The sequence below is a fragment of the Mugil cephalus genome, chromosome 2 (assembly GCF_022458985.1).
Source record: "Mugil cephalus isolate CIBA_MC_2020 chromosome 2, CIBA_Mcephalus_1.1, whole genome shotgun sequence".
Classification (NCBI taxonomy): Eukaryota; Metazoa; Chordata; class Actinopteri; order Mugiliformes; family Mugilidae; genus Mugil; species Mugil cephalus.
The window spans coordinates 24443249-24469153 of record NC_061771.1 but is presented as its reverse complement, the minus strand read 5'-3'; the positions used below and the strand labels follow the sequence as shown (position 1 = coordinate 24469153).

Below are 25905 nucleotides of genomic sequence, written 5' to 3'. Positions count from 1 at the left end.
AAAGAAAGCACCTCAAAGATTAAGTCAGTCACACAAGCAGTGTCTTTGTGCAGGCAAACAGGGGTGAGCTGATGTGTTGGGAGTTAAAAGTAGCAGCCTGATTCATTTGCGGTACAGCCACACTGAGCACACACTCGCACACAGCATTTGTAGAGGACACCTAATTGGTGCCACGGTTCTCTGCTGGAGTCCTCTATGTTAAAAATCCAGATTGTCCTCAGCCAATCAGAAGGGCAGCCGGATCAAAATGAGTTTTGGTTGAGTCTCTGCACTCTGCAGACACACACACGCACACACACAAATACACTACACACAAATACACTACACACTACCAGCCCCAGTTCTCTCAGTTCTTCATCTTTTTATTACGTTTTCTTTCGCTTTCTCTCTCCCGGCTATGGCATGTTATGTGAATTCCTAATGAGATGGCGCTGTCATTCATCTCAATTATTCATGGAGAGGTTTCAGCTAGACTGTAGATTAGCTGGGAAACGAGAGAGGGAGCGAAAGAGGGAGAGAGGAAGGTGCAAGATGAACGGTGCAGAGCAAAAAGACAGGAGCTAGAGCAAGAGCTGTAAAGGAGAGCTGCTGTGAACGCTCCGTTACCAGATAAAGTAAAGATGGAGGCAGCAGCCAAACTCCTGAGCTGCTGCAGTGTTTTGGGTGAAACTAATTCTTCAACCACTCCAGCTCTTTTTTTGGTTTAAGTTTGTCGAGGTCACGGTAACTTTGGGTATAAAATCCTGTTGATTAATTGACTAAATGACTCACAATGCTCACAGTTCATTATCCTTGAGCCTCCAAAAGACAGACAGACTTTTTAGAAGCAAGGGCTGTGACTGTATTTCCTGGTGTTGGGCCGTCTGTGAGCGTCTGGGGGCTTAGTTTTCGCGGTTTGTCCCTTGTTGGTGTCGATTCAGCTTATTGATTCTGTGTCTTAATGATTCGGTGATCACTCTGGAAGTGGTAAAAGTTAACAGGACTATGAAGTTCAGACAACAACGTTTTCATCTAGACCCCAGTCCCCCAGTAAATTTCATGTTTTCCCTTCCATTATATTAGGGAGGCACCCTGCCCCTAACCCACATGGCGCCCCGCCCCACTTTGACGGTCAATTTAATTTAATTTTCTATTAGAGCCAGATCACAACAGAAGTAATTTAAGGATACATTAAATAATGTAACAATTAATTATTTGTATTATTCATGGGACAGATTGTCATTTCTGTCTCTACATAATCTCTCTCGTTCTGCATCACCCCCTCAAAGCCATAAATCTAGGAAACATATTTTTTAACGTAAGTGTGTTTCTGCTGGTTAAAAATTGATGGTTAGCCGAAGAGAGGCAGTAGCGGCCAAACTAAGATCTTCGCTTTCTCATCATGTGTCCTAGTGTTTATGACTTTTCCATGTGAAACTATTGGTTTTGACTGACGTACTGCAAACTGAAAGCATATTCTTGCGCAAATTCCCAGCATGTAACACTGTCACAAAGGAGAAGACGTAGCGAGTTAGCATCAAACGGAGCGCAGCCGAAACACCCGAGTGTCGGCAGCACACATTCCTTGTTCTTGTAGCTAGTTTGTACAAGGGCTACAGAGTAATGGGCCACTTGGGGTTCTCCCAAGGCTACAGCCCAGATGAAAGGTTTAGCAAGCGCTCCCTTTTGTTACTTGTCAGCCTAATTCTAGTCAAATGACAGCCCGAGAGTACAGCTCGTGAACTGGCTGTGGTCATCATAAGCCGAGAGATCCAAGGATGGCCTAAAACTTGACCGGCGATAGCAGGGCACAGAGTGTACCGCAAAACCATCATCGGCCAGCGTTGCTCAGAAAGTATTTATCCTGAGCTTCAGGGTTTAATTGCACCGTTTCATTCGGGAAATAAGTTGAGAATATAATTTCCTTCGGCTCAATGCGAGGGAAGTTGCATAACATTCATAAGTAATTTCGCTTTTCCACCTCAGCGCTCGCCCCGCTCCCTCACACACACAGGAAGTGCATAATGGGGAGGCGTAATGGGAGATGAAGAGAGGTGATGACTTCCCGAAGCTTTTTTAATCAAGCAGGCAGGGCGACGATCCTGGCGGGGGGAAGTCCCCGCACACGTGACCACGTCCCCTGCTCTGCGGCACTCCGACGCTGCATTCACACCTGGTGGGCCCGCGTGGACTCGGGCCGTCGCCGCTGTTGACAAATGCACCGCGCGCGCGGTTCACGCGAAGTGACCGGCCGGTTCTCGCCGGGGGGCCGTATTATTTGGAGATGCAGCGTTGCAGATGAAGGGGAGAAAGGAGGAGGTGTTTTCTCACTCCTCCGTGGCCCCATACCAAGCTCCTCCTGTGGTCCATTCAGTTAGTCGGTGTGTGTGTGTGTGTGTGTGTCTGTGTGCGTGAGCTGGGTGTCTGCTCTGAGTGCTCTATTATAGGGCCACCTGCTTCCTTTTAAATATCTCATCACTTCCAGTGTGCACTCAGCAAACAGGCTCACTGCATTAGATTTTTTTTTATTACAGAGTGTGTGTGTGTGTGTGTGTGTGTGTGTGTGTGTGTGTGTGTGTGTGTGTGTGTGTGTGTGTGTGTTCGTTCAGAGAGAATCACTGCAGTGCTCACAGATAGTGCTCACTCCGGACTGTGAGGCCGCGTGTGTGTCCAGTAGATGTTGTGTTGCCACCGTCTCCAGGATGCTCACATCAGGCCTCACGCTGGCTCCTTCTATCGTTTTAATGAATAATGAATGCGCGGTCGTGAAAAACGCTCTCTTTCGCGTGCTTTTCGGTGGGCGGTTTCTGCCACTCTGCTCCATTACAGCGCGTTGCGTTTTAAATCCTCCTCTCGTGCTGGATTAGTCCCATGAATTAGTGTCACACTTAAAAAAAAAACAAACAAAAAAAACAAAACAATAAAAAGCAATTTTCAACAGTTAAATTATACCCTAATATCCCCGGTGGAAGCGAAAGAAAAGAAAGCTGTCATGATGATTTTCATGGTAATTTGCGAGATTACAATATGCTAATGTGATAATTACAGTGGATGCTTGGCATTAATCAGCCTCCGCTGGCAGCGTTGTCGTATTTGCCGTTAGGATTAGTGCCGCGCCGTGTCACATCGCTTTACTCCAAAGCTCTTTCAGGAGGCGATGTTCCTCTCAGGTTGACACAACGAGATGCTTTAGAAAGGCATGCTATGTTCGCGGTGCCTCTACATTTTCCTCATTAGACGGAGAGGAGGGGAGTCATGTTGCACGGCGATTGACACAGATCCATCCGACGCGGCGGCAACGGTTGCACACCCACGCACGGCTGTGAGCATTTCTAAGAGAAATGAAACATGCTTTTAATAGTGGGGGTAAAAAAGATGAGGACCCATGTAAACAACCTGCATTAATTAAGCCCATTCTTCTGTTTCTTTAATGGCATAATTTATTCATGCGGAGTGCAGAGCTCCTTATAGAGCGGCACTGCAAATACATAATGTCTCTCACTGAGATCTGAGCTTCACCCTCCTTTTCCACCACTTATCATAGAGTTGACTAATGAGCTATTGGACCAGCAGAGAGCAGGAAGGCCGCGCAATATATACAGCAGTAGAGAGTCATTATATGAACCTATGCAGCCTTGAATTGTACTTATTCATATGATTTGATTTATCTTAACAGGAAGCAGCAGTGGAAATTTGTATCAGGCCATGACAGTTTTTTTTTTTTTTTTTTTTTTGATTTCTTTACTTTTTATCGAATGTAACAAGAAGTCCTCATTTTCTTCTGTAGTATTTGTCTCACTGATTACTCCTCTCATCATCTAATTGATCGGGCTCGCCCTGAGGGTGCAGAAAGACAAGCGCGTCCCCCAAACGTGGCTTTGCACGGACTTGCATCAGTTGCCGGGGCTGCAACTGAGTGCGAGCTGGGGGATGTCCAAGAAGTGAATTCCACTCTGCGGCCGTGGTCTCACTGCTGCTGAGGATGGATTTTGACAGCATCGTGTCAAATGCGAATCCAGCACGAAGCCTTTATTGAATCTTCTTACGTGGCTTGTGCAGTAGCTGTGAAGACATCAAAGGCTGACATTGTTTTTGCTTAGGGGGAGTAGTCGACTGCTGTAGCTCCATTCACATCAGAATACAAGTCTGGTATTTCATAATGGGGCTTCAGCCTCTGCACGCTATTGGATAGTCCTGCGACTTAAGGTGAACAGGAACACGACAGAACTTCAGGAGCCCTTTGTTTGCACCCACTGATCGTCAGTCCGTGCTTAATGTATAATTTGTTGGTGTATTATGCCGCATGTGTTTGGTCAACACTGGGGGATTGATTGCCAGGGCTTTTAGCGTACACTAACGCTTCGTGACAGACAGTTTGAAGATTTATCACACCCGCCTTCCCCCTCTGCCTTCACTCTCGAGGTCCCGAAAGAGTTTGCAAACACAGAAAGAGTTTTAGCGCTCGGAGCAACATTTTTCCGCTGCGGTGAGCGGCTGTTCCGAGTGTCTACAGCTCTCCGAGAGGTCTTACTCTGGCGGTTTGTAATTTATATTTATCGCCAGCTTGTCCAGCTTTGCTGTACACAATTACGGCCCATTTGCGCAACCCACCCAAATGCCCCAGATTGAGCCGGATTTGCACGATGCACCCTGATGATATGCATCTGCATCATGTTGACAAACGGTAGAGAAACAAGATGTTTCTCACGTAGCAAACACACAATTTACACGGGACAACAAGACACAGTCGGTTACAGAAATACTTTTACATATCTACTTTTTGCAGGGAAGGAACTGCTCAGTCAAAGGGTTGAAATTACAGAAAACCTTCGCCTCTGTTTTTTCAACGCTCACAATCACTTTTCAGTTTTCTGCATCATCAGCGGAAACGTCTGCCAGATGTTTTACGGATGTACCTTCTATTTCAGGGCAACACAAAAGCTATATTGTTTTTTTTTTATATATATATATATATATATTTCATGATATCAATAACACAATTAAGTGTCCATGCACTGGATATTAGTTTTGTGAAAGGCTCAGTAAGCACTATCTTTATCCAAGATGTGCAAAAAGCTTTCTTTAATAAAGGAATTATTCCCTCTACAAACGTTCATTTTGTTTTCAAACAGTGCAGCTTATAGAGTTTAGTGGAGAATTGTAAATGTGCAGAAACCATATACGCAGGAAGCGGAATGAAAATCAATAGAAGTAGCCGAGAATCTCTGCCACGTTCACAAAAACGAGCAAAAGAAACCATCTAAGCAAAGTTTACCTACATTTGAAACTTGGAAACAATCACAATAATAAAATAATTTCCCTCGCTAATTGCTTACTAAAATTAGGCACGGCTGCAAAACGTGAAGAAACAAGAAACCGCGGCAGTCAGTCAGCGATGATGAAGGGAAGCCTTGGATTGCAGCCTCCATTAAGACCCACAGCTCATTAAAGTCTACTCAGCAAAAGACAGAAACCATATTGAACTCCCAGCTAACAAATCAGCGGTACAACAGCACAATGAGAACATAAATAGTCAAGAGCTCCAAGTATAATTAAAGTTTTACATCATACGCAGGCCTCCTCAATTTTTCTCGTTTGCGAATATTGACTGAGCCGTCCCAGAGTGTGAAAATAACACGCTAATTCTGCTCTCGGTATAGACAGGAGGATTGTTTACCACCGTAGACCACCGGCTAAGAAGGCAAGCAAGAGGATAATTTCCTCACTGGGATCAATAAACTATCACATTATCATTACGCTCTCAAAATATCTGAGGCAGAGCATCAGTCGTAATGTTTTTTTTTGTTTTCTTTTTCTTGAAGCTTAAGGTGGAAAACTGGGGGGAAAAAGCACTGATTTGCATCTTCTGCTTTCAAGCTGCAAGCCGTCCCAATTTTATCTTTCCATATCCAGTGTGGTGAGCAATATGTGGCGTCTTATTAAGTTTAAAAGCAGCTGTACGGTGGATGTGGTAGAGCAAAAAAAAGAAGTGCAACACTTTTTTAATTAAATGAGAATGAGCTCACTTCAGATTCAAGGTTTTGAAAGATAGCCGTGTTCGCTTGCAACAACGACAACAGTCGCATGGAGGTGGTAACAGGGCGTCACCCGTCGCTGGACATCGGCACAAACTCGCACTCGAACTTCAAATTGCTTCGTTTTTGCCCAAAGGTTTTACAGGTAACTAAAATTACCAGCGTTTTTACTCGCTCCTGTTATCTCCCCTCTGGGCTGAAGCTTCTTTGAACGTTCTTCCGTCTGTATATATTTCTGGAACTGTCCGGAGATTCTGCTCTTTAGTTTCCCTCTCTGCCTAAGCTAGGGATTTCTTGCCCCCGGATCCTTTAATATTGAGTATTGCCCCGATCTGACCTTAAATAAACAGTATTTCCTTCCTTGGAGATTCTCAGAGGCTTTTCTCGTCTTACTTGTATTCTTCTAGATCACGCATACGCTCAGCGGCGCAGTATTGGCTGTATAAGTCCAATAAACAGGGCTGTCAGAGTTAATGTAGCGCTGAGAAGGTTGCTCAAACCTGGGCTCCAGAAGCTCCGACAGATGGTGACGCGGTTGTGGCAGCACGGAGGGGTGGGGTGACTTCAGGACGCTGGAGCTCACTGTCAGGCCTTCTTTAGGTGTTGCAGACCTAACTTAAGGAAACATCGGCGAAGGGAGGTGCCTTCTTGAAAACCCCAAATGATGGGCGGCCTACTGCCGTTGGCTAGGCTAGTTAGCAGGTGTCCTTTTGTTGGTTGCTAGTTAGCTGGCAGCTAGCCTGCTCGTTGGTTTTCAGTTGGACCGGGCTCCTAAACGTGTTTTGGTTTTGGGATCTTCTCACAGGGGATTGAAACATCTTGTCCTGTGTATTAATGAATGATACCACCTCGCCAAACGTCCATGGTGCATAATTTACAAACTACTCTTGAAAATGAGGAAGGCATAGTACTTACACACAGCAACACAGCTTCTTTGGTTTTTGACAGCTTTGACAGAAGAGGAAGAAGATGTTTTGTTTTTGTTACAGGGATGTGAATTCGGTTTATGGAAGACCTAAACTAAATAACAAAAGGGTTCGGTATCAGATCGGGATCCAACGAGTCGTGTTGTCGTACAGGTCGACTTGGCAAACCAGTACTTGAAAAGAGAAACTGATGGGCCAAAGTAAAAGAACAAACACATAAAGCATTGTTTGTGTTGTATCCCCTAATAAGCACATTTAACGACACAAACACTTTGACTACAACATGATCGCCTGGACAGCTGATAACAGCTCTTCCTGTTTCCACATTTCAGTAACAAACACAGATTATTCCCACCTGCTGCTATGAAGAGTTATTTTCGTTCACATAGGTTTGTAGCTTGTAGCAGTTGGCTGCCTTTGTCATGCACGTTGTCCTCAAGTTCCCCGCTTTTTTTTTTGTCTCTGGTCAGGTGGCAGCCATCAACCCCAGCCACCCGCTCGCCCAAATGCCCCTGCCACCCTCCATGAAGAACTGCATCCAGCTGGCCGCCTGCGAGGCCAGCGAGCTGCTGCCCATGAACCCCGACCTCCCCGCTGACCTCTTCACCTCCTGCCTCACGACGCCCATCAAGATCGCCCTCCGATGGTAACGTCTCCCTCTCTCTTTCTCTCTCTCACACACTTTCCATTTTCCTTCCGTCTGCCAAAACGCCGCGTCTCACTACGCATTAAGGCTCCGAAACATGGAGGATTTAATAAAGATGTGTTCCAGATGGTACATTCAGGATACGTCCTGAATTTATGCTGAAGTAATGAGGCAGCTGGGATTATTGTCACCTGGCTGTCAACATTTAGACAGCGTTTTCCATTAATGAGCACAAGCAGGTTTGAAGCCGCAGACGGAGGAACATTTATACACACAACCTATATGTAATGGTCTCTGTGAGTCTTACCTGCGCTCTGCAATATTTACATATTACGTCGTTTTAAGATTGCCGGTGGATTTTCTGTTCAACTACTGAATGCTTTTTTTTTTCCTCTTTAATAATCACTGGCGGACATGTTCCCCTTCATCACGCCGGACACTTTGTTTCAGTCAGGTATTTGTAAAAAAAAAAAAAAAACCTGTTAGCGGGTTGCTTCGGGACACTATGATGTATGTATGACACACTATTCTGTGTGGAGGGCAAACATCTCCGAGCTCCTGCTCAGTATTCAGCAATGATGAGCAATATTCACCTAGGATGAAAAATGTAGGCCGACGCCATCGACAGAGATGCGGGGAGCGATGATCCCTGCAGAGAATGCGTCGGTAATGTAGGGGAAAGATATTCAGGCGAAATGAGTTCGTTTGGGAGACTTGCTGATACAGTGGCCTGATGTAAATGCGCCGCGATGCATCAGTTTCAGGTGACGGCACTGATGGAGCGTCAAGCTAAACCGCCGAGCATGTCGGTTTCGTCAGACAGTGTGTGGGGCACTCCGAGTGCGTGGGGCTTGCACTCCCAGGCAGTGGTGATTGCATCAACCTCCGATCCCCTGACAACACATGCACAGATGTCGTTCATGCTCTGCAATTCCGCGTCCTGTTTAAAGGCGATGGCGTTTTTCCGACAGGCGTGAGGGCTGATTACAGAGGTGAGTCAGGGACAGGGCTGGTGTTACTAACCTGGCCACTAGGGGGCAATAGGAACAGATGGCCATACGAACGAGGAATATCATTTTTGCCAATTAGAAATTATTATATCAATTAGCAAACACAGTGGGGAGTTTTCTCAGCAGGTATCAATGGTGAAAGACGTGCATGGATGGATGGGTGGATGTCAAGTGTAGTTATATGTGAAAATGGGGAAGATGGCGAATAGCAGCAAGCAAGACAGGAAAGTGGGGTATCATAACCGTAACCACGTCTTTCTACAGTCCTGATTAAAGACACAGAGCGAAGAGCAGGGATCCAGAAAGTGGGCATCAAACTTCTCCTTTTGCACGGGCTCTGATGTGTGTTCGCTTCACACTTGTCATTTCAATCATCTGAGAACTGCTCTAGACTTCATAAAACACATTGACAGATTGAATTCATTTGCAGCCTCCGCCCTCTGTGTACTAATTGTAATCAAGCACACAATGGATGCACCAGTGTTCCCGGCTGCCTCTCATGTTAAGGCTGCGACACATCAAGAAAACGTTCGTCCAGTATAAGGTCATCTGCTGTCTTTCCTTTGCTTTTGCTGTGCGCCGTTGGCACTAATTGAATTTACGGCTTTTTGGCTGATTGCATAATAGAGCCCGTTGGCCAGAGAGAGATCACTGTGACTGGCTGATCACATTTGCAAAGAAATGGAAGTTGTCAAAGTAACCAAATCAAGTTAGTCAAGGGGACGTGATAGTTTAACGACACAGTGATCATCTAGGATGAACTAATGCCAGACTAACTGTTTAACATGATTCAGGAGAGACCTGAATGGTCCAGCGCTTTGTAGAGCCACAGTCCTAGATCTTCCCAGTCTGGAAGGAAGACCAGAACGTCCAACCTCAGAGCTTTATTCGTGGCGGAAAGTTGGTCCACAGCCGCTCCGTTGGGAACTGATTACGCTCCAGCAAAGATCCACCAGGCCGATCAGATCATTTGTGTGGGCTTTATGTGGGAATAGATAGACTTTACTTATCCCGAGGGGAATTCAGGATAAATAGTAAACTAAATGGCTCTGATTTGTTGGAGGACTATCCATTTGTATGCAGAGGTATTTCCCTCACGCACCGAAAAGACTTCCATCTGACTGTGCCTGTCCTAGATCTCCCAATTTCCCCTGATGATGATGACACCAAGAGCTATTTCCTCTCAGACATGCAGAGAACGTATGTGCCAGCTTTGCGGTGTGTTCAAGTGCACCTTTTAGGTCAAGACAAAGGAGAACTGAGGCCGCGGAGCTGTCGGCCTTTAGTGCTGGACGTTCTTTGACGTGGGTTTGGTGCCTTTGGTCCTTGGGCCATGATAGTCAGTCAGCTAGCCCTGGCCCTCTACTTCACACGCAATGTTTTGACTTATCATAGGGAAATATGGCCGAATTCTTTTAACATTATCTGTTTCTATGATAGGACTAATTGCAGTTGACAAATAAAAAACGTTGAGTTTGTCCTTCGCCAAAACGGGGAGAATTTCTTCACACGGTTTCCCATTCAGTTGAATGGGAAGGTCCAAATGTTAGACTGGTTGTGTGTTTCATTTCTAAATTACCATTAGAGAGCAGCAAAATACTAATAATTTACCAATTATTTTTTTCATCTCAATCTTATGGCTAGAGATTGAGAGTTAAAGTGTGAGATTAGCACAGTCTGCTAATCATTACTCACTGGTTTTAAAGAGATTTCTTGTCACGTGGTATCTGGAAGTGCAGATGAACACCTCGTCTTTGACGCATTACACTTCCTGCTCACATACAGTCTCCCATCGGCAGCATCCGTCTCCCTTTGGTGCCGTAAATCACTGCCCACCTGCACCGTTTGTGCATTTTAATGACCAAATTCACTTTGCGCGCACTAAAAGTCACGGGGATGATTACAGAAATTTTTGTCCACCGAAAACTTGAAACTTGAAATTTTTTTAATGGGTCAGAGTGAAAATGACAGGCCGCCTTCAGGAGGTGCCCCACTGGCAGCCGAGTGCTTCTTCTCTGTCATAAATGTTGAAGAGTTTCGCTCGTCTTCCTCCGCTCTAAATCCACACCCCGCCATGACCTTCAGCATAATGAGGTCTCAGTGTTATGCCATTAATATTGATATCCCGTACCAGCGTTCCCTCTCAGAGAGCACGTTGCTGAAAGGCTGCTGGATGATATTGACTAATATTGACTGAACCCCTGTAATATCCTTAGCCTCCAAAAATGGATGTTGTGGCTTGCAGAGGAAAGTTGGGCTGATCTGTTCTATTAAAGGCCCTGTGAGGTCAAGCTTTGATGGTTTGTGTTAATAAAGTTTAACTCGTTGGTTGGGGATAAATGCGTGGAAATGTACATGTCCTCACATATATAACATGATAATAACATTTTTAAAAATCTGAGAATAGAAAAGGACAAATATATCTACATTACTGTCGTCATTTGTCCCCTGCTAACACAACGTTAGCCTCTGCTCTCGTTAATTTGAAGTCCTGTTGGAAGAGACACTTCTGAGGGATTCACTATTTCCTGTCTCTGTGACGGCTGTGATGGAGAAAAACAATTTGATACTGAATTGAGTTTGAGATTATTGAATCATCCCAGCGCTTAAGGGCCCACGCTCTAGAATAAACATGGCCGCCGCGCTGCTCTGCACCCGACCGCTCTCAGTCAGACCCGGACGTCTTTACGAGTCCCCGAAGACGTCCTCTCGCTTCGTCCTCTTTTCCCATTGGCCCGTTATTTTGTAAACGAAAGCGCGTCGAGCTTCGCCTTAATTTCACACCGGCCCGGTCTTGAGAATCGAGGAGACGGCGTGGAAGGAAGGAAGGAAGGAAGGAAGGGAGATAAGGGAGGGGTGAGGTGGGGTGGGGTTTGGCTGGGTTAGTAGGATGGAGGATTCGCTGATGCGCTGGCTTACCGTGACTTTAAAACTTTAATGAGATGCACTGAGGGATGGATGATGGGGTTTACGCAGAGAGAAGGAGAGGGAGAGTTGGGGGGAGCCAGACAGAGTGAGCACATGTGCACCTTTCATTGCTCAGCTGAGCAGAAAATCATTACCGATGGAGCTCCATCTTCAAGGGATTTCCCCGCCGCTGTTGTGGTGGATGGGGACGAACGGAAGAGATGTGCATCTGAAAATAGAGTGGGGGGGGGGGGGGGGAGCAGCAGGATTGCATGAGCTTGGCGTTGCCAAACTCAATTGTTATCAGAAACGTCATTAAGATTTCATTGTGGGACTTTGTCTGAACCGGTACAAAGAAAGTAGTGTAGTCCTACAGCCAACCAGAACCATTTTGTCACAAACAAATTAAACTCCACGGCACGTATGATCACATTCCTCTTTCTCTTCTGTCCGTCCTCCACAAAAATAAATGAATAAATAAATTTTAAAAAAGCAGCCGTGGTAGTTGGTCTGGCTTCAAGGCTGGGATGGCACAGGAGAGGAGGGAGAAAAATAAAGCGTGGATGGACTGAAGCTCGTATTTTTAGCTTCAAGAGTGTCTCTGGGGACAGCGGTGTCAGTTAGTCTTACGGTCTGTTGCTTGGTCAAGTGAAATATCTTACTTCCTATTGTAGAGATTGCCATCAAGTTTCACCATCCTGCCGTTTCCCCAGGACCTCAGTGATCCTTTAGCTTGGCTTTTTTCATCCGGAATCAGCCGTGCAACAAAAAAAAAAAAAAGATAAATCTGCTGTACGCGTGTTTGCTCTTCAACCAAAGCTTTAATTTTCTCTCAACTTGCTCTAATGTTATTAAAATCATTTGTCGCTGTCACCGGATCAGCTTCTTCCACCTCTTCATTAAAACTGCATTATAGTTGCGCAGAGAAATCTGAAACATGTTTTTCTCCAGGAACGCAGACAGCTGCTACGTTTACATGGAATATGGTTGTATTTTTTCTTAAGAAAAATCTTAAAACTGAAGAAGACGCTTGGATAAAACATCTTCATGAAGCCTTAACAGGGGAGCTAACATTAGCATTGCTAATACATCGGTTGAAAACTGTTTCCCAGTTTGGGCCGGGAACAGATCTGGACTATCAGTCCTTCACAGGCGTAATTCAGCCTGTCAGCTCAGGTCCCCGTATTCTCCGGTCTATTCAGTATTGCTCAGATACCACCAGCTCTACGCTTCCTACCTCTACCTCCAGGGTCATGTGCTTCACCGCATGCATGTAAATAATTACGCATCGCAGGCAGCGCATCCCTGTTGTTAACGCCACCTTTGACAGGTAAACTCATTATCTTCACGTATGCACACATGAGATTTTAATGAAATGCCGCCGATGTGTTGGATTCCTTTCATTCAGCAGGCAACATGCACGGCCTCATTGTGTTAATTAACAACAATAATGTTTCCAGCCTCTATAGGTGAAACTGGTGAAATCACATATTCATAAGAACATTCATTTCTTTAGCTTTGGATTTAATATGTCAAATGTAAATTATGTAAAATAAAAAAAAAAACTTTGACACCTTCATTCTCCCCTTCTTGTCTCTTGACGTAGGTTCAACCACAGAGGAAGCGGTTACATAATACAGCATGTGCTTTCTCTCACTAGTTTCTCAAGACCCCTCTGGGCCTTTGAAGGGAGCAGCGGGTTTACCTCAGGAAACTCTGCCGTACATACTGAAAGCAAACGCTGAGAGCTCTGCCTCCTCCGAAGTCCCACCGTATAGTCTGAGCCTGATCAGCTTAACGTCGTCATTATCCGTTCTCCCGGAAAGTAACGGGGTTCTCTGGTGTTTGTTTGTTGGTTCGTTGGCACATTTTTTGCACCGTATGAATAATCTGCCGTGCGCGCTGGATTTAAGGAACTAGATTATACACGCACACTTCACAGATGGTTGTGTGTGTTTGCAGTCTCTTTTTATCGTCTCTCAGTTTAATATATTGTTTTTTGTTTTTTTTTCTGGAGCTGGGGAAAGTCCTCTCAGGATTTGTGATTATTGAATTCTTCGTACTGCAGACATGTTTTTGGTCTGGATTCTTTCCGTCCTGCAAAGATCTGCCCGACCAGTTAAATTGCTTGGTCATTTTTGTGGTGTCAGAAGTGTAACAGTGACGTAGTCAAACGTATGGAGCTGAATTTATTTGCAGCAAATTGGCTCTGATTTGTTCCAGGACTATTCAGTCGATGATGGAGCTGGTCATCCCAGATCCCAGTGTTCAGACGGACACTTTTTCCTCGACTATTGACTGACCTCTCGCATCTGATATGAAATCATCTGTTTTTTGATTCGTCTATTTCCAGATTTTATTATTTCCACTTGTTATTTTTATGCCTCCAAGCTCCAGCCTCAGAGTTGAGTTTTTGAGTTTTCATTTTGAATCATCACCTTGACAGAAAAATTAAATTCGGCACAAACTTTCATTTGAACTCAAGGAAGAGCTGATTCGAATTTATTCGTCAAAATCCAACATGATCTTGCAAAACTAGTTTCTAGTTGGTGGCGCCAAATAATCACCAGGGCTAATGTAACCTTGGCTGGGAGTTAAGACTAGTCTTTTCAAATAGGCTCAACGCTCTACCTCCACGTAATCACATCATTTCCTCACATCTGCTGATTTGCTGTACATCAGCTGCACGAGCCTCATCTCAAGCTTACAGTTGCGAGTCGGTTCTCAGTTGTGAGAAAACGTATCTCGGTTAAATCACAGAGGCTGTTGTCACAGCTGTTCCATTATTCACCACCGGAGCTGCTCCAGGATTTCTGCTGTCAGATCCCTGCTCTCCGTCTCTACGGCGACCTGCTGAAATACAATGAGTAAAATATTACAAATTAAAAATGTAGTGGTGGGATCTTGTAGGAATCGTCGCGAGGATATGTTTGAGCTCAATGAACTCTTTATTATTTAATCCGCTAAAGGCAACGTCAACGTTTTCGGGAGAAATGTCTTTTAATTAGCTTGGTGTGTCCAGTATAGTCCTGGCACTACACTTTGATTTTAACTGATGACACGTGTTTCTGCGCTGGTCAGGTAGCACCATCCACGTTATCACATTTTATTATTTATCTGTACTTGTTTGGCATTTGCTTGGATCTGTTAAAGGTTACTGTAGCTTACTCCACAAGCTTCCTCTGGCACTAAATAAAGTTTTGTCTTGTCTCATCTTTCTGGAGCAAATTGATCAAAGTCACACTCACAGTCTGATTAGTCTGAAGTTGAGCAGACGGCATATACCTACACTCCACAGAACTCATTCTTTCTCATGTCGCATCATCGATAAGCACCAGTCACCCCGATGCCACGTATTCCTACGCTTCACGTTACCTCTTCTTTGTTGCACAGTCGCTTCCTGACATTTTGTTTGAGCTTATTCTTTCCCTAAAGTCTATTCTAGCCTCGTTTGTCTTCAGGTTTGCGAAGGGTTAACACTCTGTATTTGATATACACCAACCCGGTGCCCTAACATTATGACCACCTTCCTAATATTGTGTCGGTCTCCCTTGTGCCTCTGAGACATTTGGGTCTTCTGAGGGTGTCTTGTGGTGTCTGGTAACAGGATGTTGTTAGTTGAGGGGGGGCTTTGGGTCCTGTGGGTTGAGGGGAGGGGCCTCTCACATACTTGACCAGTTTGGGATCAGGTGAATTTGGAGGCCAGGTCAACAGCTTTTTGAGTTGTCCCTAAACCCTTGTTGTGCGTCCGTCTGAGGCTGCTGCCATCGAGGGGTGTCATTGCTATGGGGTGGGAGTGCCTGGTCTGACCGGTTTTACGGGGGATATCCAAAAAATGGAGCTCAGTCCAGTCACCACCCAGGAGTTAAAGGGTGAAAAGGCTTCAAACATTCAAGAAATCTCATTTAGTCGTTGAGTTGCAAATATTTTAAACCTCAAAGTTTTCCTTTAAAATGGCGGCATGGCTTTATCATAATAACACTCATGTACACATACCACGATGTTGTCAAATAAACGTGATTTTCATACGAAGAAGTTCTGAGGCTGGACTGAGAGTCAGTGACTGAACAGATTAGGTCTGAGAGCACCCACTAGCTCTCAAACATGACTGATAGCGACTGGTGACTGGGGACTGGGAGGCTGATTGAGGGAGTAATGAGCTGTAGGAGGAGGCCGTCTCACCGGGGACCGGAGGAGACCGTCTGCCTCTTCCCGCTTCTCCTCTTCCTCCTCTATTTGCCCTGGGAGGTGTGTCGCAGTTTCCACACACGAGATCCACTTCATTTCCCCCGCTCAGAGTTTAATATGTACATGCCCACCACATTCGCTGTCCGCTCGGCGCTCGCCCGCTCGCTCTTCCTCTCGCCAATCCAATTAAAGTTTGTCCACCTTGCTCTCCGTCGGTAATAATCCCTCAATTTCCTCTTCATCTTCCTCTGCCCTCCAGACCTTCTGCATTTCATTCATTTCTTCGGAGTTCTTTTCAGCAGAGGAGCGTTTATAACTCGCCCCGGCCATGGTTGATGGCGCGTTTCGAACTTCATCGACGTTTCTTGGAACTTCCACCGACTCTGTGTGGGTTTCATATCCTACTCTGTCCTGGTCTTTCTTCTGTGTTTATCCCAGGACAAAGCCGCTCCCACTTTTTGTTTAACATTTGAATGCTTCTTCAAAGCTTCTTCCACTAAACTGTAGACCTGGAGGCCACATTGTGTTTGCCTCGCTAGGACTATGGATTTAGGGATGTGAGAAGAAAATTATCACTTTCTTCTAAGCTTTATTATTAATCTTTCACGGTTTTTCACAAAAGGACATCAAAACTTTTCCAGTCTGCCCTCCTTGAGATACACCTTGAGGTATTTCTGATGCTTATACGTAACATTCAAACCTCCATGGTCCCCAAAGGTCAAACAAGGATTTATAGGCAACCACTTGGTAAAAGCATTCAATTAAAAATGTCCTTTTTTCAAAAATACTGAAGATTAATGAGAATTATTTGTGTAATAACTGAAATGTCTAAGATGGAACGACTGTGGGAGCCACTGGCTGAGAAGCCTTTGTGAGCGGCGCCGGTGGTGATTCCACAGTTGAGCCTTTTTAGAGGAGAATCAGAGAGCGAGGAGATGAATCTCTTTAGAATGCAAAGCAGGCTGAGCCAACTCCTCGGCAAGCGTTCGCTCTCGTTTCTTCAATATTGCACCAACACCGCCGGCTCCGCGCATGTCATCTCCGCCACCGGGCTGCTCCGGGTTTCCTCCGTGTTTCTCGAGTCTCAGGAAACATTTCTGGGCTAAAACTAAAAGCTGCCCGCGACGCCTCACGTCCGTTCGACTGAAAATGACTTTCTCGCGGCTCGGGCAAAGTGGCGTTTGTTTGACAAGATCCTGCTTTGGATCCGTGGAGGGATATGTTGAATGTGCCTCTAGTTGGCTAATGCTAGGCTAAAATGTAGTTAGCAGACGGTTTCCAAAGACCAACGCGTTTAAGGTGGAACTAGAGAGACATGGACATTTTAAAAGCTTCCCTCAGTGACTTTCATTCATATTGTTTTTTACTTTAAACCTCAGAGAATGACGTTCATGGTTTGTAGACTAAAGTGCCGTTTAAAAACCCAGTTGGCGCTGTGTCTTTTTCTTTGCTAGTCGGGTTAATATTTTGTTTCTACTTCCTGCTTCAATTTCAACAATGGCGACTAAAACGTTTGCCAAAATTTCGACGAGTAGCGCAAATGTTTGCATCTCAGATCCTCCTCGTTTAACCTTTCCTCAGTGTGTTCCATCTTTATTGATCCAAAACAATCAGTTTGAAAATTGAATAGATGGAGAAACAGATGGAGGTAGCGAAGCGTAGATAAATAGTTAAATAGTGATGTGTAGTTAAATTTCTGAGGAGTTGCACATAGGCTACGGTGTTGGGGTCTACGCAGGCTCGCGGCGCAGCTAAAGTGATGCAGAAGTATAAATGTGCTCTGATTCAGGGTTGGGTTTAAAAAAAAAAAATGGTGTTCCATTTGAAATCATTCTTCATTTGAGAGATCCAATAATGACCCATATCATCCTTGGCTCGATTAATTAATTATATGTCTTATGGGTCCCTCATGAGGCCTGTCAGGGACGTCCAAGACCTGGCAGAAGTACCCACTACTCTCAGAGCGTCATCATCATCGTTCACATCTCCTTAAAGAAGTAGCTCGCATCTTTTCCATTTTAATTTCCTGATCCGTGCTTCTCATCGCTGAGCAGCAAACTCTTAAATTCATAGTTTGAAAAACCAAACATGCCAGAGGGAGAACATTTAGAGTTCGATTTCATATACTGTGATTACAAACACTCGCAGAATGACTTTCCCCTGATTACAGCGCGTGCCCAGAATATCCGTTTTTGATCACTTTAGAGCTCCAACTATAAAATAAATACCACGGATACCGGGCCGGCCCAGTGCTCTCACACCCCGTCCTACACTTTCCTTTTCTTATCTCTCCTCTCTCCTGCTTTCCAAGCCTGGGGGATGGCACGTCTCCCTGAGCAGGGTTTGGCTTGGAAACGCGCGCTCCCTGATGCAACTTCCTGCTCTGTCTGTGCTCTGTTTACTTTGGTCTGTTTCTGCCAGGCTTCATTTTCACTTAATCATCTCTGGTTCGCGTCGGGAGATTCAGCGAATCCCCTCTGCAACCAACAAAGTGAAAAACATAAACAAAATATTTAATCTGCGGGTTCGGATGAAATTCCGATGCAAACATGGAACGAGCTCAGATTGTGTTATAATCAGAGGAAACCGTGACGAACGCAAACAGCGACGCGCTCCCCGACGCGTACAGATGCGTGCGCGTCATGACCCGCGATCAGTAAACTCTCGCTCGTTAAGACTTTGGAGCATGTTATCCTTTTTTTTTTTTTTTTTTGCATCGTTCCTCGTCGTCGTTTCATCAGTGTCAGACGCACTTTGGACTCGTGCTGTTCTTTAAAAGAGACGTTAAGTCGCACGGGCGCCACGTGGGACCTCATTATTCTCCAGCAGCGGGAAGAACCTTTGAGTTCGAGCGCCGCGGCTTCCGCCGCAGTCGGGGCGGATCAGATGCTGGATGCAAATTCCCAGCCCGTGCGTGGCTCCTGCCAGATTTCGCTTGCAAGCGCGGTGACTGCTTCGAGCGCTGGCGGAGAAAACAGAATCGCTGACACTTGATCACCAGTCATCGAGTGTGACGGGCTGAATTTGGAAGCTGTTTGTGAGAATGGAAAATCAGTGGTTTGACTTTTGCCCGGATCGGTTTTGCTGGTGGTTTAACGTCCGTCGACCTGTGAAGCTCTGGCACATTTCAGAACCTTATGTTTCATGATCAGTACCTTAAAAAAGATTAACCTAACATTTCCAAACAGTATCACTGTGAGCTTCTAGCATTTTATCCTTTTGCTGTACGTGGTGTAGAAAGACTTTTTTTTTTTTTTTTCTTCACACAAACACATCAAGAGATCAGACAAATTTACAAGTGAGACAAAAGTAGATGAAAGCATAACAGCGCCCACTTGAACTCTAATTAATATTTTCATTGCAGTGAGACAGTCCCAAATGATCAGATGTCTCACAAAAGGAATCATTTCTGATGACAGCCGGAGAATTATCCACCAAGTCACATCTTTCCTTTTTTTAGTATCTTTTTGTTTTGGTTTTACTCTCACCACCAGCCATTCATTCATTTTCTTTAACTGCTCTCCTCTGGAGGGTGGGTGGGGTTGGGGCTGGACCCTCGGGGTGCACCCTAGACATGTCTCCCAGTCTGTCGCATGGTTAACACGGAGACACAGACGACCGTTGATCTGGCCTCAAATTTCACCAGATCCCAAACTGATCAAGTATCTGCAGGTTCACTGGAGCAAGTCTGATCCACGAGGCCCCTCCCCTCAACCCATAGGCCCCAAAGACTCCCCACTAACAACATCCTGGTGCCAGACACCACAGGACACCCTCAGGAGACACATGTCCATTCTCTGATGACTCAACTATCAACACTCAACACTATTTTGGAGGCACAAGGGAGACCTACAGAAATTTAAGAAGGTGGTCATAATGTAATGTAATGATCTGTGTATCAGGAACGAGTAGTAAATTAAGCTATAGAGATGAAGGCCATTTTTTCCTGCCTGGTTGTAAACAGGTTTATGTCTGCGGTAAAGTTTTTAACATTGAAGTCTTCGGGGGACTCACTCATTTTGGAGCCAAGTGGTCGTTAGAGGAACTGCAGCTTTTGGCTCCAAACATTCGGTGCTAAATCATTTTTATGTTGAAAGGTCCTAATGATATTTTGCAGCGGGATCTCCATCACCTCCCTCCGTTTAATGCTCCCTGCAGTTCGTGTTTGTGTATGCACACACACACACACATGCACACACACCTGCTCTCTTCCAGGTGTGCGATGACTCACCGCCGGCTCCAGCGCCTCCAGAGCCGCGCGTCTGTCGGGTCTCTGAACGCCAGCCTGCTGTGACTTACAGCTGGTCCCGCGCTGTTAGAGGCTAACCATGAACAGTAAACAGTAGCCCCCGTGGCAGACGTTTCAGAAATACGGCTGGATGTCCCGCCGCCCGCCTGACTGTAACTCAGCCAAAATACTCTCTGGTTGTAATCTTTGAAGCTCTCGTTTTTCATTTAAGTGTTTCATCCAGTGATTGTCTCTCATAAAACTTCTACTGTAGTGGCCCGCCGTTTTATAGCGTCATCCAACCTGAACGCCTCTTGTTTTTTTCCTCCAGCCTTTAACATTTTCCCCGTCTTGTTTTTCACAGGTTTTGCATGCAGAAGAGTGCCAAGTTGGTGCCGGGGGTGACGTTAGACCTCATTGAGAAGTAAGTGCCACTCCACCGCGTCCTCTCTCGCGGTCTAGAGAGATCATTATCCTGTTTTCCTTTTGTCTCCCTCCCTGTCTGTCTGTCTGCCCGTCTGTCCCGTTTGCTCTCATCTCCTCATCGACAGCCCCCTCTCTGTTGTTTTCCACCCCGCAGAGATAATTCTCAGCCTCTGTTTCCTCCTCGCAGCCAAACTAGAACGCACTTTTGCAGATTTAAAGCTCCACGCCCACCGCAGAAATCTCAAAGTGTGGAACGTCTCTCCCTCTTAGGCACGCTTTTTGATAGTAGCACCCAGTATAAATGCAGTGTCTAAGTTTCGGTCGTTTCATGGAGACATCAGATGTAGCTTTTTCCCCTCTTCTCCCAAAACATGTACAGTGACACGCAAGTAACAAGTAGTTGAAGAGTGTCTCAGCTCCCTCTCAGGTTCCTAATGACGTGCGTCACGTTCTGTTTGCTTAAGGTTAACAATCACTTGTGTTCAACCAGACAACAGACACACTGCCAGAACATCTGTACGCCACACTAGACTTTAATTAGTTTTTGGCTGAGGGTTTCTCTCATCTTTGTCCTCAAGAGCTGTTTTTCCTGTGTGTGTCAGTGACGCACCATTTCTGTCCGAAACTGTCATTCGCGTGCTCCACTTTGGAGCGGACACTTCTCATCCCTCACCTGCCCTCATGCTCGTCCTATTCTGGGCATAATTCCTTGTTTACCGCTTTTAATTTGAAGCATCTGCAGCGTTGAATGACGTTGGTTCACATATAAAAAAAAAAAAAGAAAAAGACACAGAAATCAGGGATTTGTGGCAGCAGATGAATTTAAAAAACGTGACTACTCTTGTACTGATGCAACAACCACTCTATATTACTCTTAATTTACCTTGTATGTCATCATAGTGAAAATACAGTTATTCTGCAAATGAATATTATGTCAAACTTGTCCTTCAAAAGTTTCGAATTTGCACTCGGATCAAGTGTTTACTTGATTATTAGGAGGTCATATTTTTCTGTTGATTGAATTATCCCCGACCATGACCTGGGTCTGTACCCAGAAGCCGTCCTATACGGATCCACAGCCAAAACAGTCGACAGAAAAAGAAGTGATACATGTAGAGAAAACTAAGGAAGAAACACAGACAAAGAAAGCTGAAGAACGGCCGGTTGGACAGAGGAAGGGAAAGAAACAGACGAGGGTTGAAGTGTTGAGTTATTATCTGTAAAACTGGTTGAGACCATAGACTGTATATAAATATGGAGCATGCATCCCTTGCATTGGCCAAACTGATGGTATTTGTATGGGCGGTGCTTTCTTTCCTCCAGACCCACTCTGCTCCACCTCCATAAGTCAGAAAGAGATGCTGGATTATACACTGTACTTACCTGTTTATTTATTTAGCTCTCACAGTTCGACGGGACCCTTTTTATGGAGCGGTTGGCATGGCAACTGGTAGTCGCCATAATGTCACATCCTGTTTCTGTGGACGGAGCCGTCCACCTTTACAGAGTCTGTGGTTGAGACCATCAAGATGTGAAACAGAAAAGGGCAAATTCAAGCTTTTCCTTCCTTTACGTATATATGTTCAATTCTCTGTTACGAGACAATAAAGATAAAACAAATTCGATTTGATTTTATCGCATGCAGATGATAGAACTACCACACATAATTGCAATATTCTACATAGTTCACTGAGAAATTTTAAATGCAGCTTAAAATACATGTTGTATGTACGTACATCAGACGACAGTAATAATTCATTGGACAAATTCAGTCCAAAAACAATCCAAATGATCCATTTCCAAGTTATTGCACAGAAAAAGTGGTGGTGGAGGTGCGGAAGTCGATATTAAGACATTCAAGGGTCTGCACCTCTGTAAGTAAAGCGGATTGTTCACCAACCAGATGGTTATTGGTTTTGACCCACGGTGGAGTCACAGTGTCCTTCTCATTGGTCCAGTCTGTTCTGACTGAGGTGGTTACACGAGACGATAAAATGTACAAATTGTAGGGAGTTTATATGTTGATCGTTGGCCAACACTGGATTAACAGGGCTTTTTCTCCCCATAGTTGTAACACATCTTCACGACAGCATGCGTCTTAGCTGTGGTTCCTCTGATCTTTTCATTTGTACACACCATTTCTTTTCTTCTGTCAACCACCACGTCTCTCCAGCGAATCCGAATTATGCAGGAAACGCTCTGATATAGTACAGCAACAGCTACGGCTGCATGGCTCCCAAGGCAGGATGGGAAACCACTGGAGTGATGACGCACACCTTTGAAGAAGTCAACTCTTTATTTATTTTTTTTTTCGTTTGTATTTCCTTTTCTCCTTTTCACCAACATCAGTCGGTGGGTGTGACAGCATTGAAGCTCTATTCATGTCCTCAGCGCCTTTCATCAATTTGCTCACCAGAATACTCCCTTGGAGACGTGGAGAAAGTATGAGGCGATGAAGCTACGAGGACAGTTGGCGCCTAGTTTGCGTTAGAGATGGAGCCACGGAAAGCGATCTTCTGTCGGGCCGTGACGGTTAAACAACGCTTTGACCGAACAGAAATGGAGTTCAAAGTGGTTTCCGTCAGAGAAAAGCACGCACCGTAAAGAGCTCATAGCTTTGATTCTTGTAACGGTTTCTCGTATGTGCGGCTACGACAAACGGAGAGAAAGACGACGTCCTTCAGAGATAAAAATCCAGGCTGCAGTGTTTGTGTTACGTGTCTCAGACGCACTGTATACCCACCAGAGATGCACACTCATAAAAAGCTGGTGCGGTTTGGAGAATGACTTATCCCAGCGGCAAAGTGCTGACCTTTTCGGTTTTAGTCTGCACACTCGGCTCAAATGTTATTTTAGATGTTGTCAGTTGTAAACAATACAGAGAAACAGCGACAAATGTCAGATTCATGAGATGGATTTTATTTAAGAAAAGAAAAGAAAAAAGCATTATACAGAATATACAGACAGCGCTGTTTTTTTATGCTGCAGAAAAGGTGAAATCAAATATTAATTTTCTAGGATCCAACCAAGTAAATGTTGAATTGCGTATTTTGTTGTCGCTGAAGTTTCAACAGCAGTGAAAGGACTTTTTTTAAACTCTTAATGTAGACAGACCTGATGCTGAATTTTGATTCATTGCATCCCTACGTGTTGAAATGTCGAGTCAGCTGATGTCCATCGCAGTTAAATAATGGATGGCCTCAGAGCTTATAAAAGAAAAATGCCACTTAACCCATTTTCCGTCTCATCTTTCTGCTCCGTTTAACCGGGCCAGCGTTCAGAAACAGAGTGTCAGAGTCAAACTTTTTCCAAGTTTGAAACTGGAGACATCGCAGAAAAAAAAAAAACTGCTGATGTGATTAAAAGTAGTGAGTGTTTGCAGTCCGGTGGTATTAAAGCTACTCTAATCCATATTTCCCCCTAACAAACAATCAATCAAATGAATGCTCTATAATGAAACTTCAAACTGTTACAAGTAAACAGAACAACTCATTCAGCTGACTGTCATTAAAGGTGGCAGGTGGTCTAATGATGGCAAGATAATAAATGAGTATTTTTTCTCTACAGGTGTTAATATGAAGTTTGTCGGTTTAAGTTCTATTAAGCTGGTTGACGTCTCGAACCTCTTCAAACTAAAGTTATACATGTCTGCAAGTTAATTCCTGATGAAAATTCATATTTTACACAACTCAAACATTTGTTTGTGTAAGCTACTAGCTAAAAGCTCTAGTGCTGAGAGATTCAGCCAACTATATGTCTACAGCCAGGTACAAACTTATAAAGCTAAGTTTTTTTATTGCTCAGAACTGATCCAGAGACTTTTTATATAAATCACCTGTTCAAATTACACCAAGGCTTAAGGGTGCAATGGAGCACTCAGTGAAGTTAACCGCACGTTAGCATATAAAGACAACGAAAATACAACGACCCTTTTACGTTTTTTAGCACGGGCGCTGCCATCTTGCGGTAGAAAATGAAAGAGAAAAGAGAGAGTTTGAGAAAGATGGATGGTGAAAGATAGATAGCTGAAGATAGGTCGTTTTAGTCGCATTTTAACCTGTGGTTACAGCTAGCTTAGCTTAAACCTGCTAGAGACCCCCGGTTTCACCGCTTCTTCCACTCTTAGTGGTCCCACTGCTCGGTTTCCACTCCGTATTGGTTCAAAAGGATATCCAATGGGATTTATTTATATATATATACCATTTATTCCTCCATTTCCAACAGCGTTCAGAGGGAGTCGACTTACCAGTTCAATTCTGTCACTTCCAAATGACGACTGCCTAGCAGGCGAGCCCGATGGAATAAACTTAAACTAATTAAACTTTTTAATATTTGACTTTAGTAACCGTGTTATTTCAGATATATTTCGCAGTATAAGTAATAGTAAGTATTAAAGTATAATATAAAGTGAGTAGTTTCAGTTCCCCTCTAATGTGATGCTTTAGGCCGACGAGGCTCCACTCATTCTCTTTGCTCCTCTTAGATCATGAATTAGCGCCACAAGACGCCGACACTGAGCATCAAACGCCGGCCGCGTGACGTCACGGGGGGTTAATCCATCTTCATGTACAATCAATATCCGCAAACCATCTGCTGTAAATCTGAATGTTTTATGACCCGGACCACGGACAGAGCTGTGGTTCACACATCACTACTGTGGCTCGGCCGCAGCAGCCGTTTCAACCAAGACACAAAAAATTAGGAGGCTTCACAGTTTCGCAGTTTTGACTATTTTACAACCAATCAGAGCTTTCTGTTGACAACAAATTCCAAAGCGCTCAGATGACTACACTGCTGTCTTTTCGTCGTCACATGAAGCCCGGCAACAAGTGATTTGTTGAAGGATAATCAGTTCCCAACAGAGAGTCTCCAGACAAATAAATAAATAAATAAAATGAGTGGGGAAGTTGTTGCTTTTCTCTACAGATATTGGTTTTATTGTTATAAAAGGGGGCATCTAGGGTGAATATAATTCTCCCCCCTTTTTTTTTTTTTTTTTTTCAAATTTAGTTTCCTGCACCGTGGAAGATGGTGATTCTTTCCATTTCTTTAAATTTCATGAACTATTTTGTACCTGTCGTCCAGAGAGGGCAGACGTAATGACTTTTCTAGCAGCTACACTCAGTGGAAGAAAAAGGTGTTGTACTTTTATATGAATGGAGCTGAACAGGTTATTTTAACAATAGCTCTTCCATGATTCCTCTGAAATGAGAGTCTTTGTTTCCCTGTCCCAGTTTTGTTTTATGTAGATTGTGTTTGCTGTTTTTTGCTCCTTTGTGTAGCCTAGAGATTATTTCCAGCCCAGGATCTCCCACGTGTAAATCCTTCTAATAAGTTGTTTTACAACAAAACTTTTTATTTGTTTTTAGTAATGCTCCACTTGAAGGAACCTGTTTTTCTCTACAGATCTATCTTTATATAATTCAGGCAGTTTGTGTTCATTGTGTGATTGGTCATAAATAGTCATCAGATGTTTATTTATTTATTTCTCCTTTCACGTGGTTGATGAATTTGAGCAAGCAGCCAGTGGGCATCACACACACTGACCACTCACTGGCCT

The 25905-nt window shown here is 44.4% G+C and overlaps 1 protein-coding gene across 3 annotated transcripts in view; it reads left to right on the top strand.

Moving 5' to 3' along the window:
• rptor (regulatory associated protein of MTOR, complex 1) overlaps positions 1-25905 on the top strand; it is a 177767-nt gene that overhangs the window by 65766 nt on the left and 86096 nt on the right. For all 3 annotated transcript variants that reach the window (XM_047578359.1, XM_047578358.1, XM_047578356.1), the window contains exons 7-8: positions 7411-7586; positions 20284-20343. In XM_047578359.1, the coding sequence (XP_047434315.1) occupies positions 7411-7586; positions 20284-20343 (236 nt within the window). The remainder of the gene's footprint in view (positions 1-7410; positions 7587-20283; positions 20344-25905) is intronic.